Here is a 20370-nt window from a genome sequence, read left to right as displayed (position 1 = left end):
CTTACTTTACCATTTCTGACAGATTTCTATAGGGAAAACTGGGACAAGAATCCATATTGCCAAATACAGACCAAAATCTAAACAATCCATTTAACCAAAAACAAAACATACTCAAATTTTAGGGCATTTGTCCAAACAGCTGGCCATAATCAGCGACAGAGAAGAATGACAAACAAAACATTTACTGTCTTATCCCCACCCGAACCTGTGCCAATTAGCTTGAGATAAAGCTAATGGTAAAGGGTAAGATTCAAAATAAGCTTTCTCACTATCTTGTCTGGTGCACTTTCAACTCAAATACCATCAGGTCTTGGTCTGCGTCTATTCATTTTCTGTGTTGCTTTAGGTCGTCTACTGGACTTCATCTAGTTAATAGTCACATCTCTCTCTGAACACCTCACTTTTAATGTGATCTTACTCTGGCCATGAATCTTAGTTTTCTATTATAGTCAGATCTTTTAAAACCTCTTTCATTTTCTTTGTCAGCATAATACCCAAATCTCAACTGTGTAATGTAGTGTATGCTTTAAACATGGATCATGTTTCTACTCTGTACACTCATGACATCTATTTATATTTTTCCTATCTAAATAATCATCAAAGTTTTAAATATTGGACATACATGATCATTTTAAAATTAGATCTAATATGATGGCCTGTGTTACATCCCTTCATCTGGGATATTTAACCCATGAGGTGCTAGGGGGATGCCACTAAAAGATGACGGCAATACCATGCATTAGCAACATCAGTAATGGAACTAATATTTTCTTGCTTATTTTTTACTTTATCACCTAATGATACATATATATATACATATATATATATACATATATACATATATACATATATATATACATATATACATATATATACATATATATATACATATATACATATATATATATATATACATATATATACATATATATATACATATAATATACATATATATATATATATCCATATATACATATATATACACTATATATACATATATATATATATATATATAATATATATATATATTATATATATATATATATATAATACGTGGTTGTATTCTCCTTGTTTTGCAGATTAATAAAAAAATGAAATATAAGTTATTTTGAAAATTGATATTTAAAAAGAATATATTTTTAAAAGAAAACTTTTGTTCAAAAATTGCATTTTAGTTTTGGAATGTTTTATGCTGTATATTCTGAGATAATTTCACATTTTTTCATGACAATATTACTCCTTAGCTATTCAAGAAAGATCTATAAAATTACAAAATATATACAGCAGTTATTAATTGGTTGAATCGGTGTATATGTGTGCATATGTTAACTGACATATGCACACTAACTTTTAAACCAATATTACTATTGTCACTGTCACTATAATTATCTATCTCTATATCCCTATTTGATGGAAAAGAATAAGCATCATCATCAAAAGCCATTATCACCAAAATTTACAATATGCACAAAGATTTATATAAATTTCCGAACATTGTAACTCCAGGATATGAAAGGTTCCCTGGTCCCGCCTCCCGGGGGCTGACGGGTGAGACTGTCGTCACTGAAACAGCTAAGGGGAGGCCTAAATTTACCGCAATATTTGAAAATAAAGCATCGATTTTAGCGACGCACCGCATCTAGTGGGTTAAATACAGAATGCGTGTAGGAAAAGGCTATTCAAACACTTTAGTTCTTCTTTGAGGATATGTGCATGGCTTCCATGAAAGATTTCTATTCAGATGGACTTGTAAATCTTTGAGGCACCTGCATCCACTTAACTCCCAGACCTACCACTTTTTCTCTTCTCCCAGTTCCATCACATGCACATACCACTTAAGTATCTGATGTGTCAACCTATTTTACAACCTTTTAAACACCAAATCTCCTAGCTACTTCCTCACTTGTGATACAATCTTTCAAGTGCACACTAAAATCAAACCAAAATTGCCAATGAATTTAGCTGTCATTACCTATGTTGCCAAACTTCTTCCTGACTTCTTATCCAATTACTGTTCATCTGCATCCCTCAATTCAAGGTTCATTAATCTGATAAAAATACCTACTTCTCCCTCCCTCATCTCACTGTATCATATATTTTTATTGGTGAGTCAGCTAGATCTTGGACATTCATATAATTCATTTTGATCGTTAAAAACTAACTCATACTTATCGTAACCTGTGACAAAAAATTTTAATGTATGATTTCAATTCTTCATTTACATATTAGTATATATATATACTTTTCACTATAAAGCATCCTTACTCATCATCAAAGTTCAGTTCTTTTGCTTGTTTTACATCTTCACAATTAGGTACGCAGATAATAGTGTCAAGCTCTTTACCCTTTCTGACATAGTACTACTATAGGCAAGGGTATAAGGAAGATGCCACATCAACATGCTATCCCAAGGTTTTATTAATCAAGTCAGGGAAAAGTGGCACCGTCTAAAACATACCACATGTTCAAAGTAATTTTGGTTTTCACTATAGACATAAATCTAAGCATTTCAAGGTCACACTTTCCATTAGCTCTTCCCCCATGTCTATACTTCATACAGCAGGGCAGGCTTATGAATGCTTTATTTATTTCTTCCATTTACCAATGGATCAAACTTGTTTCCCACAATGGCAGGTGTTACAACTTTAGTTACCAGTGCAGCAGAATTTTCCAACTTTTGTGTATACAGGCAGTCCCCGGGTTACGACGGTCTCGGCTTACGACGTTCCGAGGTTATCATGCTTTTCAATTATATTAATCAGACATTACTTCCAGGGTTACGACACATATTCCAGGGTTACGACGCCTACACGCTCATCTGGCAGATGAAATATGACACCAAAAATGCAAAATAATCTACCAAAACCGAAACGTATGAAATAATAAGCGTACGAAAACCGAGGTTCCACTGTATTATAATAATAAGAATAACATACAACAACAATAATAGCTATACATAAATCTGCATACCAAAGGCCAGACATTGCTCCTTGCAACATTTACCTTTTAGCATACAATCACATTGGATATAACATGCACCTTGTATCAGATGGAAATGACAGTGAATAAAGAAAAGCAAAATTAAAACTCTGAACCAGTGAAAATAATAAATAAAAGAAATCCTCTCAATAATTATAGCATCTACTTTGAGCTAAATTAAATCAAAAGATGAGAGTGGTTGGCAGGTTTCACATATCATCCAATTACCATATTAACTGGTCTATGAGCTATTCACAACTTGGTCTGTTTACCTCCCCTAAGCATTTGGACATTATAAGTAAATATGTAAGAGAATTTGTCACAGCTATAATAACCTTACCAATAAGCATGATGTGTTAACTGAAAACATTTAAATAGCATCAAGCTGGATTTTCATATCTATGATAAGTATGAATCAGTAATCAGTATAAGATTTCATGTTGGTACTGCTTTCACTGAAAACCATCAACACAGAAGGTCCCATTCTCTTTATTACTGTATTTTCATTATGATGGAAAAGTAATATTTTTAATCTCAGTTCCTATTAACATTGCTCTCAATCCCAGCCATGTACTATGTTACTTTAGGATAACACTCATTATAATGGAGATATTTCCTAAAAAGAAGTAAGAGAAATATATTACTGTACCTAGTAACAGATAGTTGCTTTATGAACTGATCTACCCGCTTTTTATAATCTTCATCTTCTTTAGTAGGTTTAACACCTGCAAGAGAAAGGCCTAAGTACATGTGTACATATATTGGCAGGACAACGTTCAATGTCATTCCACTTACCTTCAACTTCTCACATGCAGGTAATTACGGAGCATTTGTGCTTTTTCAGCACGAATTTACTAATATTGTTTAGGTCAAAGACCTGTAAAATTTTCTAATAGATGACAAAAAATAAAAAATAACTTTTTTGAGGGAAAAAAAAAAGATTTTACAATATTAAAAACTAACTGAAGATTCAGACATAAATTGCTTACAGTTCTCCAACTTTTTTAGAGCTATGATTCATCTAATCTCATGAAATCTTGAGGCAATCAAAGCTTAAAATATTATCACTGGAATTAGATAAAGTGAACTACAATAAGCTGTTTGAAAATCCTGAGTAATAACTAACCTTGAGTATGCGTCATCTGAAAACCTGGTGGGGGATAATGCAGATAAGGATAATTAGGAGGAGGCACAGTTAAATCAACTTGAGGCATATAACCGTAGTTTGAGTAAGGAATAGTTGATGATGGTACACCAACACTTCCTTCTAGAGATGATGGCATAAATGAAGAATTTGTATCGATATAGGGGGGTGGTTGCCACTGCCCCTCCTGCATGGCAAATTTTGTTGATAGAGGTGATAATGATTTGCGTTCACTTTCATCTGACTTGCTTGCTGGTTTTGGTGGTGACTCCTCTCTAAGTTCATCGGTACCTTCTTGAGACTCTGCTGGCAATGAAGGACCCTCAATAGGAGGACTGTTTGGTGGCGATTTATTTTTGCTTAATGATGGAACCTTAAACTTGGCTTTCAATGCTGCAACATTTTCCTTTACTTTGGCAAAGTACAGCACTGGGTCATCTTCTACTTCTACAATTGGAGCTTTGTTTAGCTCCACCTGCACATCATCCAGTTGTTTTTTCCTGAAAAAATAAATAATGACCCATGAAATATGTTACAAACTAATTACATTGAAAACCTTTAGTCTTTATAGTAAAAAAAAAAAGTTATACAGTGAGTTCTTACAGGCTAGTTCAATGGAATGGAATGGAATATGAAATTTAGGCTTGAAGCCAAGCACTAGAATCAAAAGGATTATTCAGTGCCATAATGAATTTGGTTTAAGATGAATAGGTATGAAAAATAATTAATGAACTGAATAAAAAAAAAAAAAAAAAAAAAAAAAAAAAAAGTTATTTTTAAAACCATGGTAATATTGAGATTTGGTAAAAACTGATAGTATTTCCCATAAAAAATAACTGCATTTAGGATATACAGTGGTACCTTGTTGTCGAACATTCCATCTTTTGAATGACATTTTCAAGAAAATTTTATATCATTTGTCGAACAATGCTCATACTTTGTCCCAGGTTATCGGTGGACTCAGTTCATGGTAATCTGGTTTTATGGTGCTTGTCTTGGATAATTTTCTTGCACCAGCTGGAAACTGGTTAAAACAATCAGATTGTAAAGCTAGGAATCTGTGGCATCTGGCAACTCATGTGTATAGAAGGTGGAAACTGGTCGTTGACTAAGCTCAGTAGTATCTCGTGACATGTTAGTCTTTCCCCCAACCCAGGAAAAGAGAGAGGGGTGGCTAGAGGTGGGCAGTAAACATTAAGACCTCAGGTTTGTTGGCTACCAAAAATACAAATTGATTGAAAATGTGTCATTTGTTCATAAGTGGAACAAACCCTTGTTCTTAACAATAGGATAGACTTTTACTTGGAGGGAAGTACAAGTATCCTAAACTGGCTGGGAGTGGGGGCTGAAGCCGGTGAGAGAATAGACAATTGGAAATCTAAAAACTCAGCCGTCTGGGTTGAAACACAATGATATATGGGCAGATTCATTGCATTCCAGGAACAAAAGAAAACTCTAACTGTTCAAGTAACAAACCAAATAAGCCACAAGAGTTTGCTACTACTCCTCGCTCCTGTTGCTAAAGAGAGGAGCTCTTGCTACTGAATAGCAGATTTGTCTATTGTATAGTTCCAATGCAAAAACTGCCACCAGTATGACCATCCTACTCACATGTATAAGACCAGTTCCAGAATATGATGTCTATTCTTCGACCCGCCTGTAGGAAGAAGAAAGGAACAAAGAGAAAGAAAGAGGCCAGCCAACTCAATCATTCTCTCTTCCACACAATCAGCTTAGGTAAGATACAAATCACCCCGCCAGAGACACAGGGTGAATTACACAACTTGTTGGGCAGCCACTACTGGACCCAAGGAAAAAGTGTCCAAAGACCTGTGGGCAACGTCCTTTAGGTAAAAGGAAGTGAACATGGACTGATGCAACCAAGAACCAGCATTCAAAATTCTATGAACAGACAAGTTTTTCTTCAATGCCAGAGAAGAACTTATACCTCTGACATCATGTGCTCTAACCTGAACAGACTCAGTGACAAAACTATCAAGAGAGGAGTAAGTCTGTTTAAGGGGGCCGGCTGGAACCCTTATATATGGGGGTATACAGTGGGGCCTCGCTTAGTCGCGGATCAGCAATCACGGATTCAGTTAATCACGGGTTTTTCCTTGGACCACTTCTCAGTCTATATCGCTGGTATGAATCCGTGGTAGGCTAAGGCTCGTCCAGTTCCGATAACCAACAAATGCATGAACAGATTCACATTATGATATCAACTGACAATAAAGGTAATAAAACCATTCTCACCTTATATATTATATATTATTGGCATATCTTCATAATATATAGCCTATTCATGAATAATCCCACATCACTGACATCAACTTGTAGTTGAGCGGCCAGCAGAAATGTAAACATTGAGTTACACTTAACAGCACCTTTGTCATTCTTAACCTTATAGAAATGTTAATAGTAGTAGTGTAATTACAGTAGTAATATCATTTAGGAAAACATTAATTTTCAATTCGAACTTCGTTATTGTTTTGGTATAACGTAATCAATTTCTCTGAACACTGCAGTCATACAAACGATAATTGTCATAGATTATCGTATTGTTGTTTGCGATCGGCGACGAAGCGTAAACGTAATAAAACCATTTTTTACCTTATATATTACTGTCATATATTCATAATAAAACGCTTTTGTAACTGTCCTCCACATTATCAAAGGATGTTTTTTCATGTTCATTCTTGTCTGCCACTGTTCTGAAAAATGCATTTACAAAGACTTCACGTGGTTATATTTTATTAATTTGGGAGCTAATTATAACTCCTTTTGTTAATGAAACTTCAGCTTTTTGTTATAAGTTTTCATGCTTTTATGTTTAAAATGTGTATGAATAATGTATTACAAGGTATTTTTTTTTTGTACGTAAATATGATACAATGGCAGTACGCATGTCCATTTAAAGTCTTTGTAACAGCCCTTCACATGATGAAGACAATAGGTTGTTCAGTTGTGCCCGAATAATAACATTTTAATTTATATAATTGAATCACGTTTTTATAACAAATTATGTTTACAATTGGTGCATAAATTGACTTTAAAAGACAAAACTCTCGTATACATTCGATTTGGCAAATTGCAATTTGTTTGTTTTTCCATGGGATAGAAGTACACAATATAATTGTGCAACTCAGTTGATTTTTGACTTTGTTACTTGAGCAAAAAATTGTGGTACAACCGTATGAGCTTGAGATGCCGCTGCTATGTAGACGGCACAGTGACAAAAATTAAGATAAACACAGAAGAAAAAGTAAAGATGCATCTTTTCCATAAATCTTTTAAAAAGTTATACATTACTTCAATGTATCCAATAATATTGTATGTATTCTCATATTATTGTATTATAAAATACTAAGGTAAATTTAAGCCAGTATTCCGTGGAGCGGCCAATGTTTAGGTTTGGAAATCAGCTGATGGCAAATACGAGTTTGTTTTGCTATATTTATTACAATTCTGAGCTAATTTTCTTGTTTCTAGTTAGCATAAACAAATTGTGATTGTGAACTAATTTTTTTTTCGTTAACATATTATGTTGCTGGCATGTTAAGTGAGTAAAAAAAATTATGAGATTCCGTTCGCAATTTTCTTTATATCATCGTAATACGAACTTTACGTTATTCATCTTATATCAGCATGAAACCAACAGTAAAATGTGTTCTTTCAAGCACAGTAGTTTTGATTTAAATGATTTTATCTCAATTTTATCTACGGTTGTGTTTGATGGCATACGTTTACTGGAGTTTTATCCTTGTTGCCGATGCATGAAAATGGTCATTAGCAGCTTGAACAGTTTTCTCAGCTTCAACTATAACTAGGTTTAAATTTAACAGAAAATTTCCCGATTGATCTTTGATCTATAGCGAACAAAGTTTTTACATTAAGATATCTCAGTCCTATTCTACATGACGTCATTTATAACAACTACGGTAATAGTGTACTATAGTACGATGATTGAAATACAAGCCAAGCAGATATTATTATCAGATTCGGTTTACTTAGAAAAAATAAAAGTTTCTCGTTCGGTTGTTCATGGCTGTACACGTTTACACAACGAGTATAACATTAAAACCATCCTTTCAACATTCCCTTTTGCTGTTTTTGAACTTATGTAACTGGAAGATGGGATACAGTTTGGCTATTGTAATTTGGTCTCTCATAAAATCGGATTATCGTAAGACGAATTACCGTAAGACGAATTATCGTAACTTGAACACTACAGCTACCTGTACGCTGTATAAAATCACAATTTGTCGAAAATTGTATTTTTCCTAACTATACAAACCTGAGGTCCTTTAACAATAGGAATGTAATCAGCGGCAGCTGGAACCGGTCGTAAGCTTCGAACAAGGAGGTTCAGTAGTTAACTGCTTGTCCGACAGTCGGTAGTCCTGCACGACTGAGAGGTGAAGATTCACTTTGCTTTAGGCCCAGTAAACAGAGTGAGGGGTGGCATGAGGTGGGACTATGTGTAAAGGACCTCAGGTTTGTATAGTTAGGAAAAATACAATTTTCGACAAATTGTGATTTGTTCAGATACGTAATGCAACCTATTGGTCCTTTAACAATAGGAAGACTCACTTATTAGTGGGTGGAATCTGAATCTTATGAACAGACTGGTGTTCGTCCGACCTTGGTTCCCTTCCTGGTCGTAAGAGCAGAGGGAGGGATCATAGCCTCTGCCCAGCTGATCGGGGTGTGCACCGCAGTATCAGTGGTCAGACCTCTGGACCAAACTCATAAGAGGGAGGCAAGCATGCCTCTTATGAATAGCAAGCAAGAACTAGTTCCTACTTCTAGAGCCAAAATGAAGTTGTGGGTTTGTCTCTTGTTGGCATCCACTCCCCCCCCCCCCCCCCCTTGTTAGGGGGAGTGGTGGATAACCGCTCCTATCCCTACTGAAAGGGATAGGAAGGAGCTCAGTAGCATAGCTCACCTGCATCTGCCTCCTGTCCAGCGTAGTGACGACCGCGGCCCTCTGCCCACAGGTAGAGGAGAGAAAAGAGGAGGAAGAGAAGCCAGTCACACTCTCTTTCACTTGTCCATTCATGCAGTCACACAAGGATGCGATGCTGTTCTGTCCACTCAGGAGCTGGGTAAGCTACACAACTTGTTGAGCAGCCACCACGGGTCCCAAGGAGAAAAAAACCAAGGACCTGTGGGCGATATCCCGAAGATAAAAAGATGTGAAGGTGGTCTGGTTGGCCCAAACCCCTACCTTCAGCACCTGTGCCACGGAGAAGTTCTCACGGATCGCAAGGGTTGGACCAATACCTGACTTCGTGGGCTCTCGGACAAGGGGTACGAGTGTCATCACTCCTATCCGCAGTGTACACCCTCCTGATTACCTCACGAAGCCAGAATGAAAGTGTTCTTGGGCACCTCCTTGGTAATCCCGGTGCTAACGAAGAGGCGTCGACACTCAGGCCTGAGGTGCTGAGTTCTCTTCAGATAGCACCGTAGCGCCCTCACAGGACAAAGCAGCATCTCATCCGCATCATTGTCGGTGAAGTCCTTCAGGGAGGGGATGGTGAATGACTCGAACTGGTCGTCAAGGACCGAAGGATTCTGAGTCTTCGCTACAAAGTCCGGGATGAAATGGAGCGTCAAAGATCCCCATCCCCTCGTATGTTTAACATCAAAAGAAAGACCATGAATTTCCCCTACTCTCTTCACCGATGCCATGGCCAGCAATAAAAGGGTCTTACGGGTCAGATCCCTGTCTGATGACTCTCAGAGTGGCTCGAAGGGTCTTCAAGTCAAACTCCTAAGGACAAGTCACATCCCACCCCAAGGGCCTGAGTTCCCTGGGTGGGCAAGACCTCTCAAAGTTCTTCGTTAGAAGAGAGCTCTCGAACGAGTTGGAGATATCCACTCCCTGCAGTTTAAGGACTAGGGCCACGGTGGCTCTGTAGCCTTTAACTGCGAAGACGGAGAGGAGCTTCTCTCGGCGAAGGAAGACGAGGAAATCTGCTACCTGCTGAAGAGTGGCTCTGAGAGGAGAGAGATCCTGTCCATGACACCAAACACAGAAGACGGACCACTTTCCCTGGTATACAGCTGCAGAGGACTGCCTGAGGTGCAGCTGACAGCCTGAGGTACCCAGCCACCTCTGTTGCTGCTTGGCGAGAGAAGCCTCTCGCTCGCAAGAGATGGTGGATAACAGCCAGCCGTGAAGACACAGGAGGTTGTGTCAAGGAGGAATCTCTCTTGGTGCTTCGGCGAGCAGAGCCAGCAGGTCCGGATACCAAACAGCCTGAGGCCATTTGGGCGCCACCAGAATCATCTGAAGATTCGCAGTGACCGGCATCCTGCTGATCACCTTGCGAATCAGACAGAATGGGGGAAAGGTGTATACGAAGAGGTTGTCCCATGGATGTTGAAGAGCATCCTCTGCAGCTGCCCATGGGTCCGGAACAACTGAGTAGAAAACCTGGAGTTTTCTGTTGTGCCGGGTGGCAAACAGATCTACGATTGGATGCCCCCACAGGTTGAAGAGCCTTTCCGCCACGTCTGGGTGAAGGGACCATTCGGTTCCTATCACCTGATTCTAACGGCTGGCCTTGTCTGCCACTACATTCCTCTTGTCTGGAATGTAGCGAGCTGACAGCTCTACCAAGTGAGCCACGGCCCACTCGTGCACCTGCAACGTCAACTGGTGCAACGGGGGGGACACTAGGCCCCCCATGTTTGTTGACGTACGCCACTACTGCGGTGTTGTCGCTCAACACCACCACTGAGTGTCCCATCAGACGGTCCTGGAATTCTTGGAGAGCGAGAAACGCTGCCTTGAGTTCCAGGACGTTGATGTGAAGGTGCTTGACGTGATGATCCCACACACCTGCAGCCAGCAACTCCTCCAAGTGTGCGTCCCATCCCTCGGTCAACGCGTCTCAAAACAGTATCTCTGGGGGGGGGGGGGGGGGGGGGGGGGAGTGTGAAGAGGCACTCCCCTTACAAGGTTCCCGTCGTCCAGCCACCAGGCTAGGTCCTGCCTCACCTCCTCCGTGAGAGACACGGGGAAGTACGGTGGGTCCTTTGCCTGTGGCCAACTCTCCTTTAGCTTCTACTGAAGAGACCGCAGGTAAAGACGCCCGTGAGGGACTAACTTCTCAAGAAACAACAGGTGGCCGATCACGACCTGCCACTGCGAGGAGTTGATCCCTGTCCTGTAGCAATTGCGAGCGGGAGCTCACCAGGATCAACCAATCGTCGAGATACCTCAGAAGACGTATCCCTACTGAATGGGCCCAAGCCGACACCAGAGTGAACACTTGCATGAACACCTGTGGGGCAGTTGAGAGACCGAAATAAAGTGCCCTGAACTGGTACACCGTCCTGTCGAGGATGAAGCGGAGGTACTTCCTGGAGGACTGATGGATGGGTATCTGGAAATACGCGTCCTTCAGGTCCACAGAAAGCATGAAGTCATTCTCCTTGATGGACTTGAGCACTGAACGTGTCATTTCCATCGTGAACCGAGTCTGGCGAACGAATCGGTTCAAGGGAGAGAAATCTATCACCGGGCACCAGCCCCCCGAGGACATCTCCACCAGGAAAAGTCGACTGTGGAAGACTGGTGACTGATCCCATACGATCTCCACAGCTCGTTCGCTCAGCATGGCTTCCACTTCCTGCCGAAGCGCCACGTCCCTGGCAGAACCAGGAACATACGTCTGAAGATGGACTGGGTTGGAGGTGAGGGGTGGCCGAGACTCGAAGGGTAGTAGATATCTCTCCCGAAGGACATACACTACCCAGGTCTCTGCTCCGTAGCGCTGCCAAGTTGCCCAATGGCTCGCCAGGCATCCCCCCACTTCTGGCAGCAGGTGAGGGGGAACGCCATCCCTAGAGTTTCCCTCCTCTCTTCGACTTCTTCTTTCTGGCTCCTCCTCGGGAGGAGGGCTGGGAGGAGGGCTGGTTATGATCACTCCTTACTGCAGAAGTCGAGTAAGGCAAGAGTCTTTCCTCTCGGCTTTGAAGAGGCAATCGTCTAAGCCACAGAGGAAGCGCTAGCCAAGCTCTTGGCCTTAGCCGCAGTGGCTCGAGGTTGCCCAGCCGCCTTCGAGACTGCCTGATGGACAAGACGGTCGCTGTCATCCGTGCGCCGTTGTTCCACCGCAGCGTCCACCACCTCTCTGGGGAAGAGAGGGAAGGAACTCCGCACCGGTCCGTTCCAAAGACCCAAAGCCGCCTCAAGCTCTGCCGACCTGGTTACTCGAGTGAGGACAGCGTCCATATACCTCAGAACCAGGTTGGCCCACAGGTTAGCCGTCTGGTGGGCCAGGTAGGAAATCGCCCTACCTCCAGACTGGCACAGTCTCACAAAAGTCGGGTCCCCTTCAGGAGTGATGTTTCCCGAGGAGGCCGCGACCTTAGACACTGTGAGGGACCACAGGTCTAACCAGGAGATTGCTTGGAATGCTGCCATGGCAGTCGATTCCAACGCAAGTGCCTCTTGCTGCGAGAACCAGAGGTTCTCTGACAGCAGGTGTTGAAGACACCCCCCCCCCCGGAGTTAGCCTAGCCAGCTCCGGGTTAACCTGTTTAGGCAGCAGAGGGTCCTCCGTTGGCACGTAGAATCGCCTCTGTCATAGTAGAGGTGGGGGAAGAAGCTTGGACGATCTGCCGGACCGAAGCAAACCCTCCTGTCCGGAGACGAGAGCGTCCACTTGGCCTAGCACACTGTCGGCCAAGGCTGATCGCATCAGACCCACCGTCGTCCTGGGTTCCTTCGTAGGACCCCAGAATGATTCCAGCCTATATGTAGTCTTGGAGGGTGGAATCGGCGATCCTTCCCAGAGGTCACTGTGCTAACGAATCAGCGCAATAACCTCAGCAAATGACCTCTGGATCTCGGGAGTGACTGCGTCCTGCGGAGATGGATCGTCAAGCCCATCCAGCGAGAACACCTGAGACCCTCCTCCTTCCACAGGAGGAACCACAACACACCCCTCATGGTCTCCTCCTTCCACTTGTGCGTACGATATGGCAATTTGTTGAAAATTGCATTTTTCCTAACTATACAAACCTGAGGTCCTTTACAATAGGAAGGTAACTAGCGGCAGCTGGAACGGTCGTAAGCTCCGAACAAGGGAGTTTGGTAGTTAACTGCCTGTCCGACAGTGTGCGCGCCGCGTGACTGGTAGGTGAAGAATCACTTTTGCTTTAGGCCCAGGAAATGTAGCGGGCTGACAGCTCTACCGAGTGAGCCACGGCCCACTCGTGCACCTGCAGCGTCAACTGGTGCAACGGGAGGGACACTAGGTCCCTCTGTTTGTTGACGTATGCCACTACCGTGGTGTTGTCGCACATGAACACCACTGAGTGTCCCATCAAGCGGTCCCGGAACTTTTGGAGAGCGAGGAACGCTGCCTTGAGCTCCAGGACATTGATGTGAAGGTGCTTGTCGTGATGGTCCCACACTCCTGCAGACAGCAACTCCTCCAGGTGTGCGCCCCATCCCTCGGTGGACGCATCTGAGAACAGCAACATCTCCGGGGGGGAGTGTGGAGAAGCACTCCTCTTAAGAGGTTCCTGTCCTCCAGCCACTAGGCTAGGTCCTGCCTCACCTCCTCCGTGAGGGACACGGGGAAGTACGGTAGGTATCCTCTGCCTGTGACCAACTCTCCTTTAGTCTCCACTGAAGAGACCGCAGGTGAAGACGCCCGTGAGGGACTAACTTCTCGAGTGACGACAAGTGGCCGATCACGACTTGCCACTGCTGAGCTGACTGTTCCTGCTGAGACAGGAACTAGTCGGCTGCCTCCCTGAATCCGCTGATCCGTGAGTCTCCGGGGAAGACTCGCCCTGCTACCATGTCGATCAGCATACCCAGGTACTTCATCCTCTGCTTGGGTTAGAAATCGGACTTCTCGAAGTTCACCACGATCCCCAGATTGTGGCAGAACTCGAGAAGTCGATCCCTATCCCGTAGCAACTGTGAGCGGGAGCTCGCCAGGACTAACCAGTCGTCGAGATACCTCAGAAGACATATCCCAGATGAGTGGGCCCAAGCAGACACGCGTGAACACTCGGGTGTACACCTGTGGGGCGGTTGAGAGACCGAAGTAAAGTGCCCTGAATTGGTACACTGTCCCATCAAGGATGAAGCGGAGGTACTTCCTGTAGGATTGATGGACGGGTATCTGGAAATACGCGTCCTTCAAATCCACTGAAAGCATGAAATTGTTCTCCCTGATAGAGTCGAGCATGGAACGTGCCGTCTCCATCGTGAACCGAGACTGGCGAACGAATCGGTTCAAGGGAGAGACATCTATCACCGGGCGCCAGCCCCCCGAAGACTTCTCCACCAGGAAAAGGCGGCTGTAGAAGCCCGGTGACCGATCCCTGACGATCTCCACAGCTCCCTTGCTCAGCATGGTCTTGACTTCCTGTTGGAGGGCTACGTCCTTTGATGTTCCAGGAACGTAGGTCTGAAGATGGACCGGGTTGGAGGTGAGGGGTGGCCGAGATTCGAAGGGTAGTAGATATCCCTCCCGAAGGACGTCTACTATCCAGGTCTCTGCACCGTAGCGCTGCCATGTTGCCCAATGGCTCGCCAGGCGCCTCCCCCAACTTCTGGCTGCAGGTGAGGGGGAACGCCGTCCCTAGCGTTTCCCGCCTCTCTTCGACTTCTTCCCTGCCCCTCCTCGTGGAAAGGAGGGCTGGGAGGGGGGCTGATAGTGACCTCCCCTGGCAGAAGTCAAAGGCAGAGTCTTTCCTCAGGGCTTAGACGAAGCAACCGTCTTAGCAGCCGAGGAAGCGCTAACCAAGCTCTTGGGTTTGGCCCCAGTTGATCAAGGCTGCCCAGAAGCCTTCGATACTGCCTGGTGTACCAGACGGTCACTGTCATCAGTGCGACGTCTTTCCACCGCAGCATCCACCATCTCTCCTGGGAAGAGACAGGAGGAACTCCGCACTGGTCCGTTGCGAAGGCCCAATGCCGCCTCATGCCCAGCCGCCCTGGATACTCGGGTAAGGACTGTGTCCCTACGCCTAGGTACCAGGTTGGCCCACAGGTTTACCGTCTGGTGGGCGAAGTAGGAGATGGCCCTACCCCCAGACTGGCAAAGTCTCCCAAAAGCCGGGTCCCCTACAGGAGTGATATTCCCAGAGGAGGCCGGGACCTTGGACACTGTGAGGGACCACAGGTCCAGCCAGGAGACTGCCTGGAAAGCCACCATGGCGGTGGATTCCAGGGCAAGTGCCTCCTGCTGCGAGAACCCAGGTTCCCCGACAGGAGCTGCTGCAGAGACACCCCCGGAGTTAGCCTGGCTAGCTCTGGGTTAACCTGTTTGGGCGGCATCGGATCTTCGGTAGGCACGTAGAATTTCCTCTGTCGCAGTTGAGGCGGGGGAAGTAGCTCAGATGACCTGCCAGACCGTAGCGAACCCTCTTGTCCAGAGACGAGCGAATCCACCTGGCCCAGCACTGAGTCGGCCAGCTTCGATTGCGGCAGACCCACCGTCGCTCTGGGTTCCTTCTTAGGCCCCCCAGAACGACTCGAGCCAGGACGTGGGTTCAGAGGGTGGGAGCGGCAATCCTTCCCCGAGGTCGTTGTGCTGACGAATCAGCGCAATAACCTCTGCAAAATTCCTCTGGATCTCGGGAGTGACCGCGTCTTGAGGAGTAGGACCGTCAAGACCCTCCAGCAAGAACGACTCCCAAGACCCTCCTCCTTCAGAAGGAGGAACAGCGACAGACCCCTCCCGGTCTCCTCCTGCCACTTGCGCGTACGACCTGGTTGGTCCGAGGACCGTGCCTGGCTCGTAGGGCGTTGTGGCGGAACCATGAGGTACGCGCCCCTCACGATCACTCCTTGTCGCCTCGCCCTTCCCGGTGTAGCCCGAGGAAGTTGAAGGAACAGGAGAGGAAGACCTGACGCTCCCCCCTCACTCACTGGCAGAACCAGTGTGCTTGGGGGGCTGCAGGCGACGAGCTGCAGGCCTGGTCGCGCAGCTCTCCTGGGGAGAGCGGCTGGACCGAGAACAGCGGCCCCGGTCCCGTGCGTCAGAGGAGCTGCTGCTGGTCCCCCTATCTGACCTATCTGGTGGGAGCAGCGGTCAGGGGACCTGCAGAGACCACTGTCGTGGTGGGACCGGTGCCTGTCCTCACGGCGCGTCGAACCGCTGGGACCAGCCAGGGCTGGTTCCTGCGATCGAAGGGACCTCTTCCCAGCCTCAGCTCGTGACCGGTCAGGGACCGGCACGTCAACCCTGGTAGCCAGCTGGTCACTACGAGAGCAATCGCTGGCCTGGCGAGAGTCACCTGAGCTGCTCTCGCCAGCCTTCCACTCCGTGCCTCAGTCCTGGCGCCGAGCAAACTCGGACGCCTGAGCCTTGGCTGCACGGTCGCCCGCAGGAGACCGTACACTCGGTACCTCTCGCGAACAAGAGGCCGAGCCGGAACCTGGTGTAGCGGCAGAGGCCCTAGCACCAGGCGAGGAAGTACCAGTGTTAGCCGGTACCCCTCTAGTCCCCGTCTTCTTCTTCCTTGCGGAAGGAGAGACGGGCCCCTCTCCCGAAGGAGCAGGAGGACCAGCGGAGGAAACCCCCTGTCCCACCGGAGTGAGACAGGCCCTTAGAAGTTCCCGAGGGAGACTTCTTATGGGGGAGGAGGAGGCAGCCTTCTTCTTCTTCGGCTTGGAAGCCTTGGAAGTCGAAGGGGAAGAGGCGGCAGCAGGCGACGAAGAAGACGACAACACCTTCCTCTTCTTCTTCTTCGTCAGCTCCCTCAGGACAGACGTCAGGTCCTCCATCCAGGATGGAGCCGGGGCTGTTGCCGAAGCAACAGGGCCCGGCTGCACCTGTCCGGAAGGACCTGCGACTGGGGCAGCAACACCACGGGCTGGAACGACATCGGCAGGGGCAGGAACAGCAGGAGCGGCAGGTACGGCAGGCAAGTCAGGTACTTCAGGAGACAGGGCAGCAGCCAGCGACATCCTGGGTACCGGCGGCAGGTCCAGGGGCGAGCTCTTCGGGCACCGAAAGTCAGGGGCTGGCAGAGCGAAGTACCCGGGAGGGGGAGGCACGCCTCTCCTCGGCACGGCAGCGATCGGGGCCTCCACAGCGGCCGTAGGAGTCACCGTCATCACGTGCGGTGTGTAGACCAGGTGAGGAGGGGCGGCGTACCCTGGGGTCGAGACAGTGGTGGTGGTAGTGGTCACCGCTCCATGTGTGACCGGAACAGCACCAGCCAGATGATGGAGCAGCCCCTGTAGATTCGGCATGCCCTGGAGACCCAGCGACACCCACACCTGGCCAAGGTCGTCTCTCGCAGCAGGATCACCTGAGGAAGCAACAGTTGGGTTATTAGGAGGAGGAGGGGAGGGGGGGCAGCCCCACCCCGAGCGAGCAGAAGACCCCGAATACAGTTGAACGTCGGGGTATCTCAACCCCCTCCTCTACGCTCGACAGATCGGGCGAAGAGAAGGACCGAGAAACCGCCCCCCGAAGGGGAAGGACCCATACGCGGGAGCTGAGCCGGGGGCAGGAAGGAAGACGATGTGTCTGTCACCAAAGGAGTCGCTGGAGAGCTTTCCGACGACTCCTTGGCAGGCTTACGCTTCTTCCTCCTACCCTCGTACAGCACCCACTGCACCTCCGACCAATTAATACACACATTACATGGCTCGGCCCGAGAGCATTCACACCCCCGGCACCAAGCACAATACACATGGGGATCGACCTCGGGAAAGGAGTGAAAGACCCCGCACTTACGGCCCTCCACACCAGGGCAAACTCTGCGGCTGATGGGGGGGGCGCAGGGATAGCTCCAATTCACGAGATTCTATTATTAAATTGAATGTAATAAAGAAAGTCACACGTACTTACAGTAAACTTTCACTACACAGACAAACCAAGTTGAAGAAAAACACAACCAAAGCATACGACGATGAAGCGGGCAGAGAGCGATGACGAACACGTCCTCCACCAACATGGGCGAAAGCAAAAGTGATTCTTCACCTCCCAGTCACGCGGCGCGCGCACTGTCGGACAGGCAGTTAACTACCGAACTCCCTTGTTCGAAGCTTACGACCGTTCCAGTTATCTTTAGTTACCTTCCTATTGTAAAGGACTGAGGGTTTGTATTACGTATCGGAACAACTGGTCGGTCCTAGGACCGTGCCAGGTTCGTAGGCCCTCGTGGAGGGACCGCGAGAAGCGTGCTCCTCGCGATTGCTCCTAATCGCCTCGGTCTTCTTGGTGTAGCCCGAGGAAGTTGAAGGGATAGGAGAGGAAGACCTGATGCTCCCCCCTTACCCACTGGCAGAACCGGCGTGCTGGAGGGGGCTGCAGGCAATCACCAACCCGCGGTGACGATCGAGCTGCAGGCCTGGTCGCGCAGCTCCCTTAGGGAGAACTGCTGGACTGAGAACCATGGCGACGGTCCCGAGCGTCAGGAGAGCTGCTGCCGGTCCCCCTATCCGCCCGTTCCCGGTGGGAGTGGCGGTCAGGGAACCGGTAGTCCACTGTCGCGGTGGGAGCGAGGCCTGTCCTCACGGCACGCCACGGTGCCTGGACCACCCTCTTCCTCACCTCAACCCACGAACGATCCTGTGGGACCGTCGCGTCAACCCTGGGTACCGGCAGATTGCCACGAGAGCGATCGCCGGTCTGGCGGGAGTCACCCGCGAGACTCCCACCAGTCTTCCGCTCCGTGCCTGGGTCCTGGTGGCAAACAGGCTCGGCTGCCTGGACCCTGGCTGCACGGTCACCCGTGGGCAACCGTACACTCGGTAACTCTCGCGAACGAGAGGCTGAGACGGTACCTGGCGTCAAGCAGAACCTCTGGCGCCAGGCGAGGAGGTACCGGTGTTAGCCGGTACCCCTCCAGTCCCCGTCTTCTTATTCCTTGTGGAAGGAGAGACGGGCCCGTTCCCGAAGGAACAGGAGGACCAGCGGAAGGCCCAACCATCCCACCGGAGTGGGACGGACCCTTAGATGTCTCAGGGCGAGACTTCTTAAGGGGGTAGGAGGCTACCTTCTTCTTCCTCGGCTGTGGGGCCTTGGAAGTCGAAGGGGAAGAAGCGGCAGCAGACGACGATGAAGAAACGAACGAAGATGACGACGGCACCTTCCTCTTCTTTGTCAGTCAGCTTCCTCAGGACCACCGTCAGGGCCCAGCTGCACCTGTCCGGAGGGACCTGGGGTTGGGGCAGCAACACCATGGGCAGGAACGACGGCGGCAGGGACTGGTACGGGAGCGGCAAGCACAGGAACAGGAGGCGGAGCAGGAACCAGCGGCATCCTAGGCACTGGCGGCAGATCCAGGGTTGAGCTCTTGGGACACCGGAAATCAGGGCCTGGAGCAAGAGCGGCAAAACCAGGCAGCGACGTCACGACCCTCCTCTGCACTCCCAACAGCGGCGCCTGCACAGCAGTTGTCGGGGTCACCATAGATACGTGCTGCGTATGGCAGCATACCCTGGCGTAGACACCGTAGTCGTCGTAGTCGTCACAGGTCCATGGGTCACCGACCTGGAACCCCTTGCCAGATGACACTGCAGCCCCTGAACTCTCGGTGTCCCCTGGAGCCCCAGCGAGTACCAGAACTGGCCGAGATCGTACCACGTGGCAGGCATACCTGAAGAAACAAGTGTCAGGTTAATGGGGGGCGTTCCCTCTTGCCCGGGGGGAGGGGGACAGGTCCCACCCCGAGCGAACGGAAGACCCTGAATACATTTGCATGTCGGGGTATCTTGCTCCCTCCTCTACGCTCTACTGATCGAGGGAAGAGAAGGAGCGAGACACACCCCCCGAAGGGAAAGGAGCCATACGTGGGAGCTGTGACGGAGGGAGGAAAGAAGAAGACGTGTCCGTGACCAAAAGAGTGACTGGAGAACCCTCCGATGACTCCTTGGCCAGCTTACGCGGCTTCTTCCTTCCCTTGTAAAGCTCCCACTGCTCCTCCGACCAAATTACACATATATTACAAGGCTCGGTGCAAGAGCACTCAGGCCCTCGACACCGAGTACAAAATTCATGAGGACCCACCTCGAAAAGGGAACGAAAGGCCCCACACTTACGGCCCTCCACACCAGGGCAGGCACAACTTGCGGCTGACGGGGCTGGGGGGTATTTCCCGCTCGCGGGAATCCATTCCACGAGACAATCACTTAATAATAACAAAAATACCCAAGTACTCACGTTATTTTCACACAAGCACACTAGTATAAGAGAAAGTAATGATAATATCTTCACAATTGAAGTAGTATCCCAAAGCATACGACA

The 20370-nt window shown here is 47.8% G+C and overlaps 1 protein-coding gene across 3 annotated transcripts in view; it reads right to left on the bottom strand.

Annotated features, from left to right (window-relative positions):
• Nucleotides 1–20370, bottom strand: part of LOC135206645 (tetratricopeptide repeat protein 14-like) — a 273980-nt gene that overhangs the window by 77587 nt on the left and 176023 nt on the right. For all 3 annotated transcript variants that reach the window (XM_064237996.1, XM_064237998.1, XM_064237997.1), the window contains exons 12-13: nucleotides 4106–4623; nucleotides 3629–3704 (exon numbers count right to left, since the gene is read on the bottom strand). In XM_064237996.1, coding sequence (XP_064094066.1) covers nucleotides 3629–3704; nucleotides 4106–4623 — 594 coding nt within the window. The remainder of the gene's footprint in view (nucleotides 1–3628; nucleotides 3705–4105; nucleotides 4624–20370) is intronic.

The sequence above is a fragment of the Macrobrachium nipponense genome, chromosome 31 (assembly GCF_015104395.2).
Source record: "Macrobrachium nipponense isolate FS-2020 chromosome 31, ASM1510439v2, whole genome shotgun sequence".
NCBI lineage: Eukaryota > Metazoa > Arthropoda > Malacostraca > Decapoda > Palaemonidae > Macrobrachium > Macrobrachium nipponense.
The sequence above is the reverse complement of the archived record's forward strand: the minus strand, read 5'-3'. Positions and strand labels throughout refer to the sequence as shown.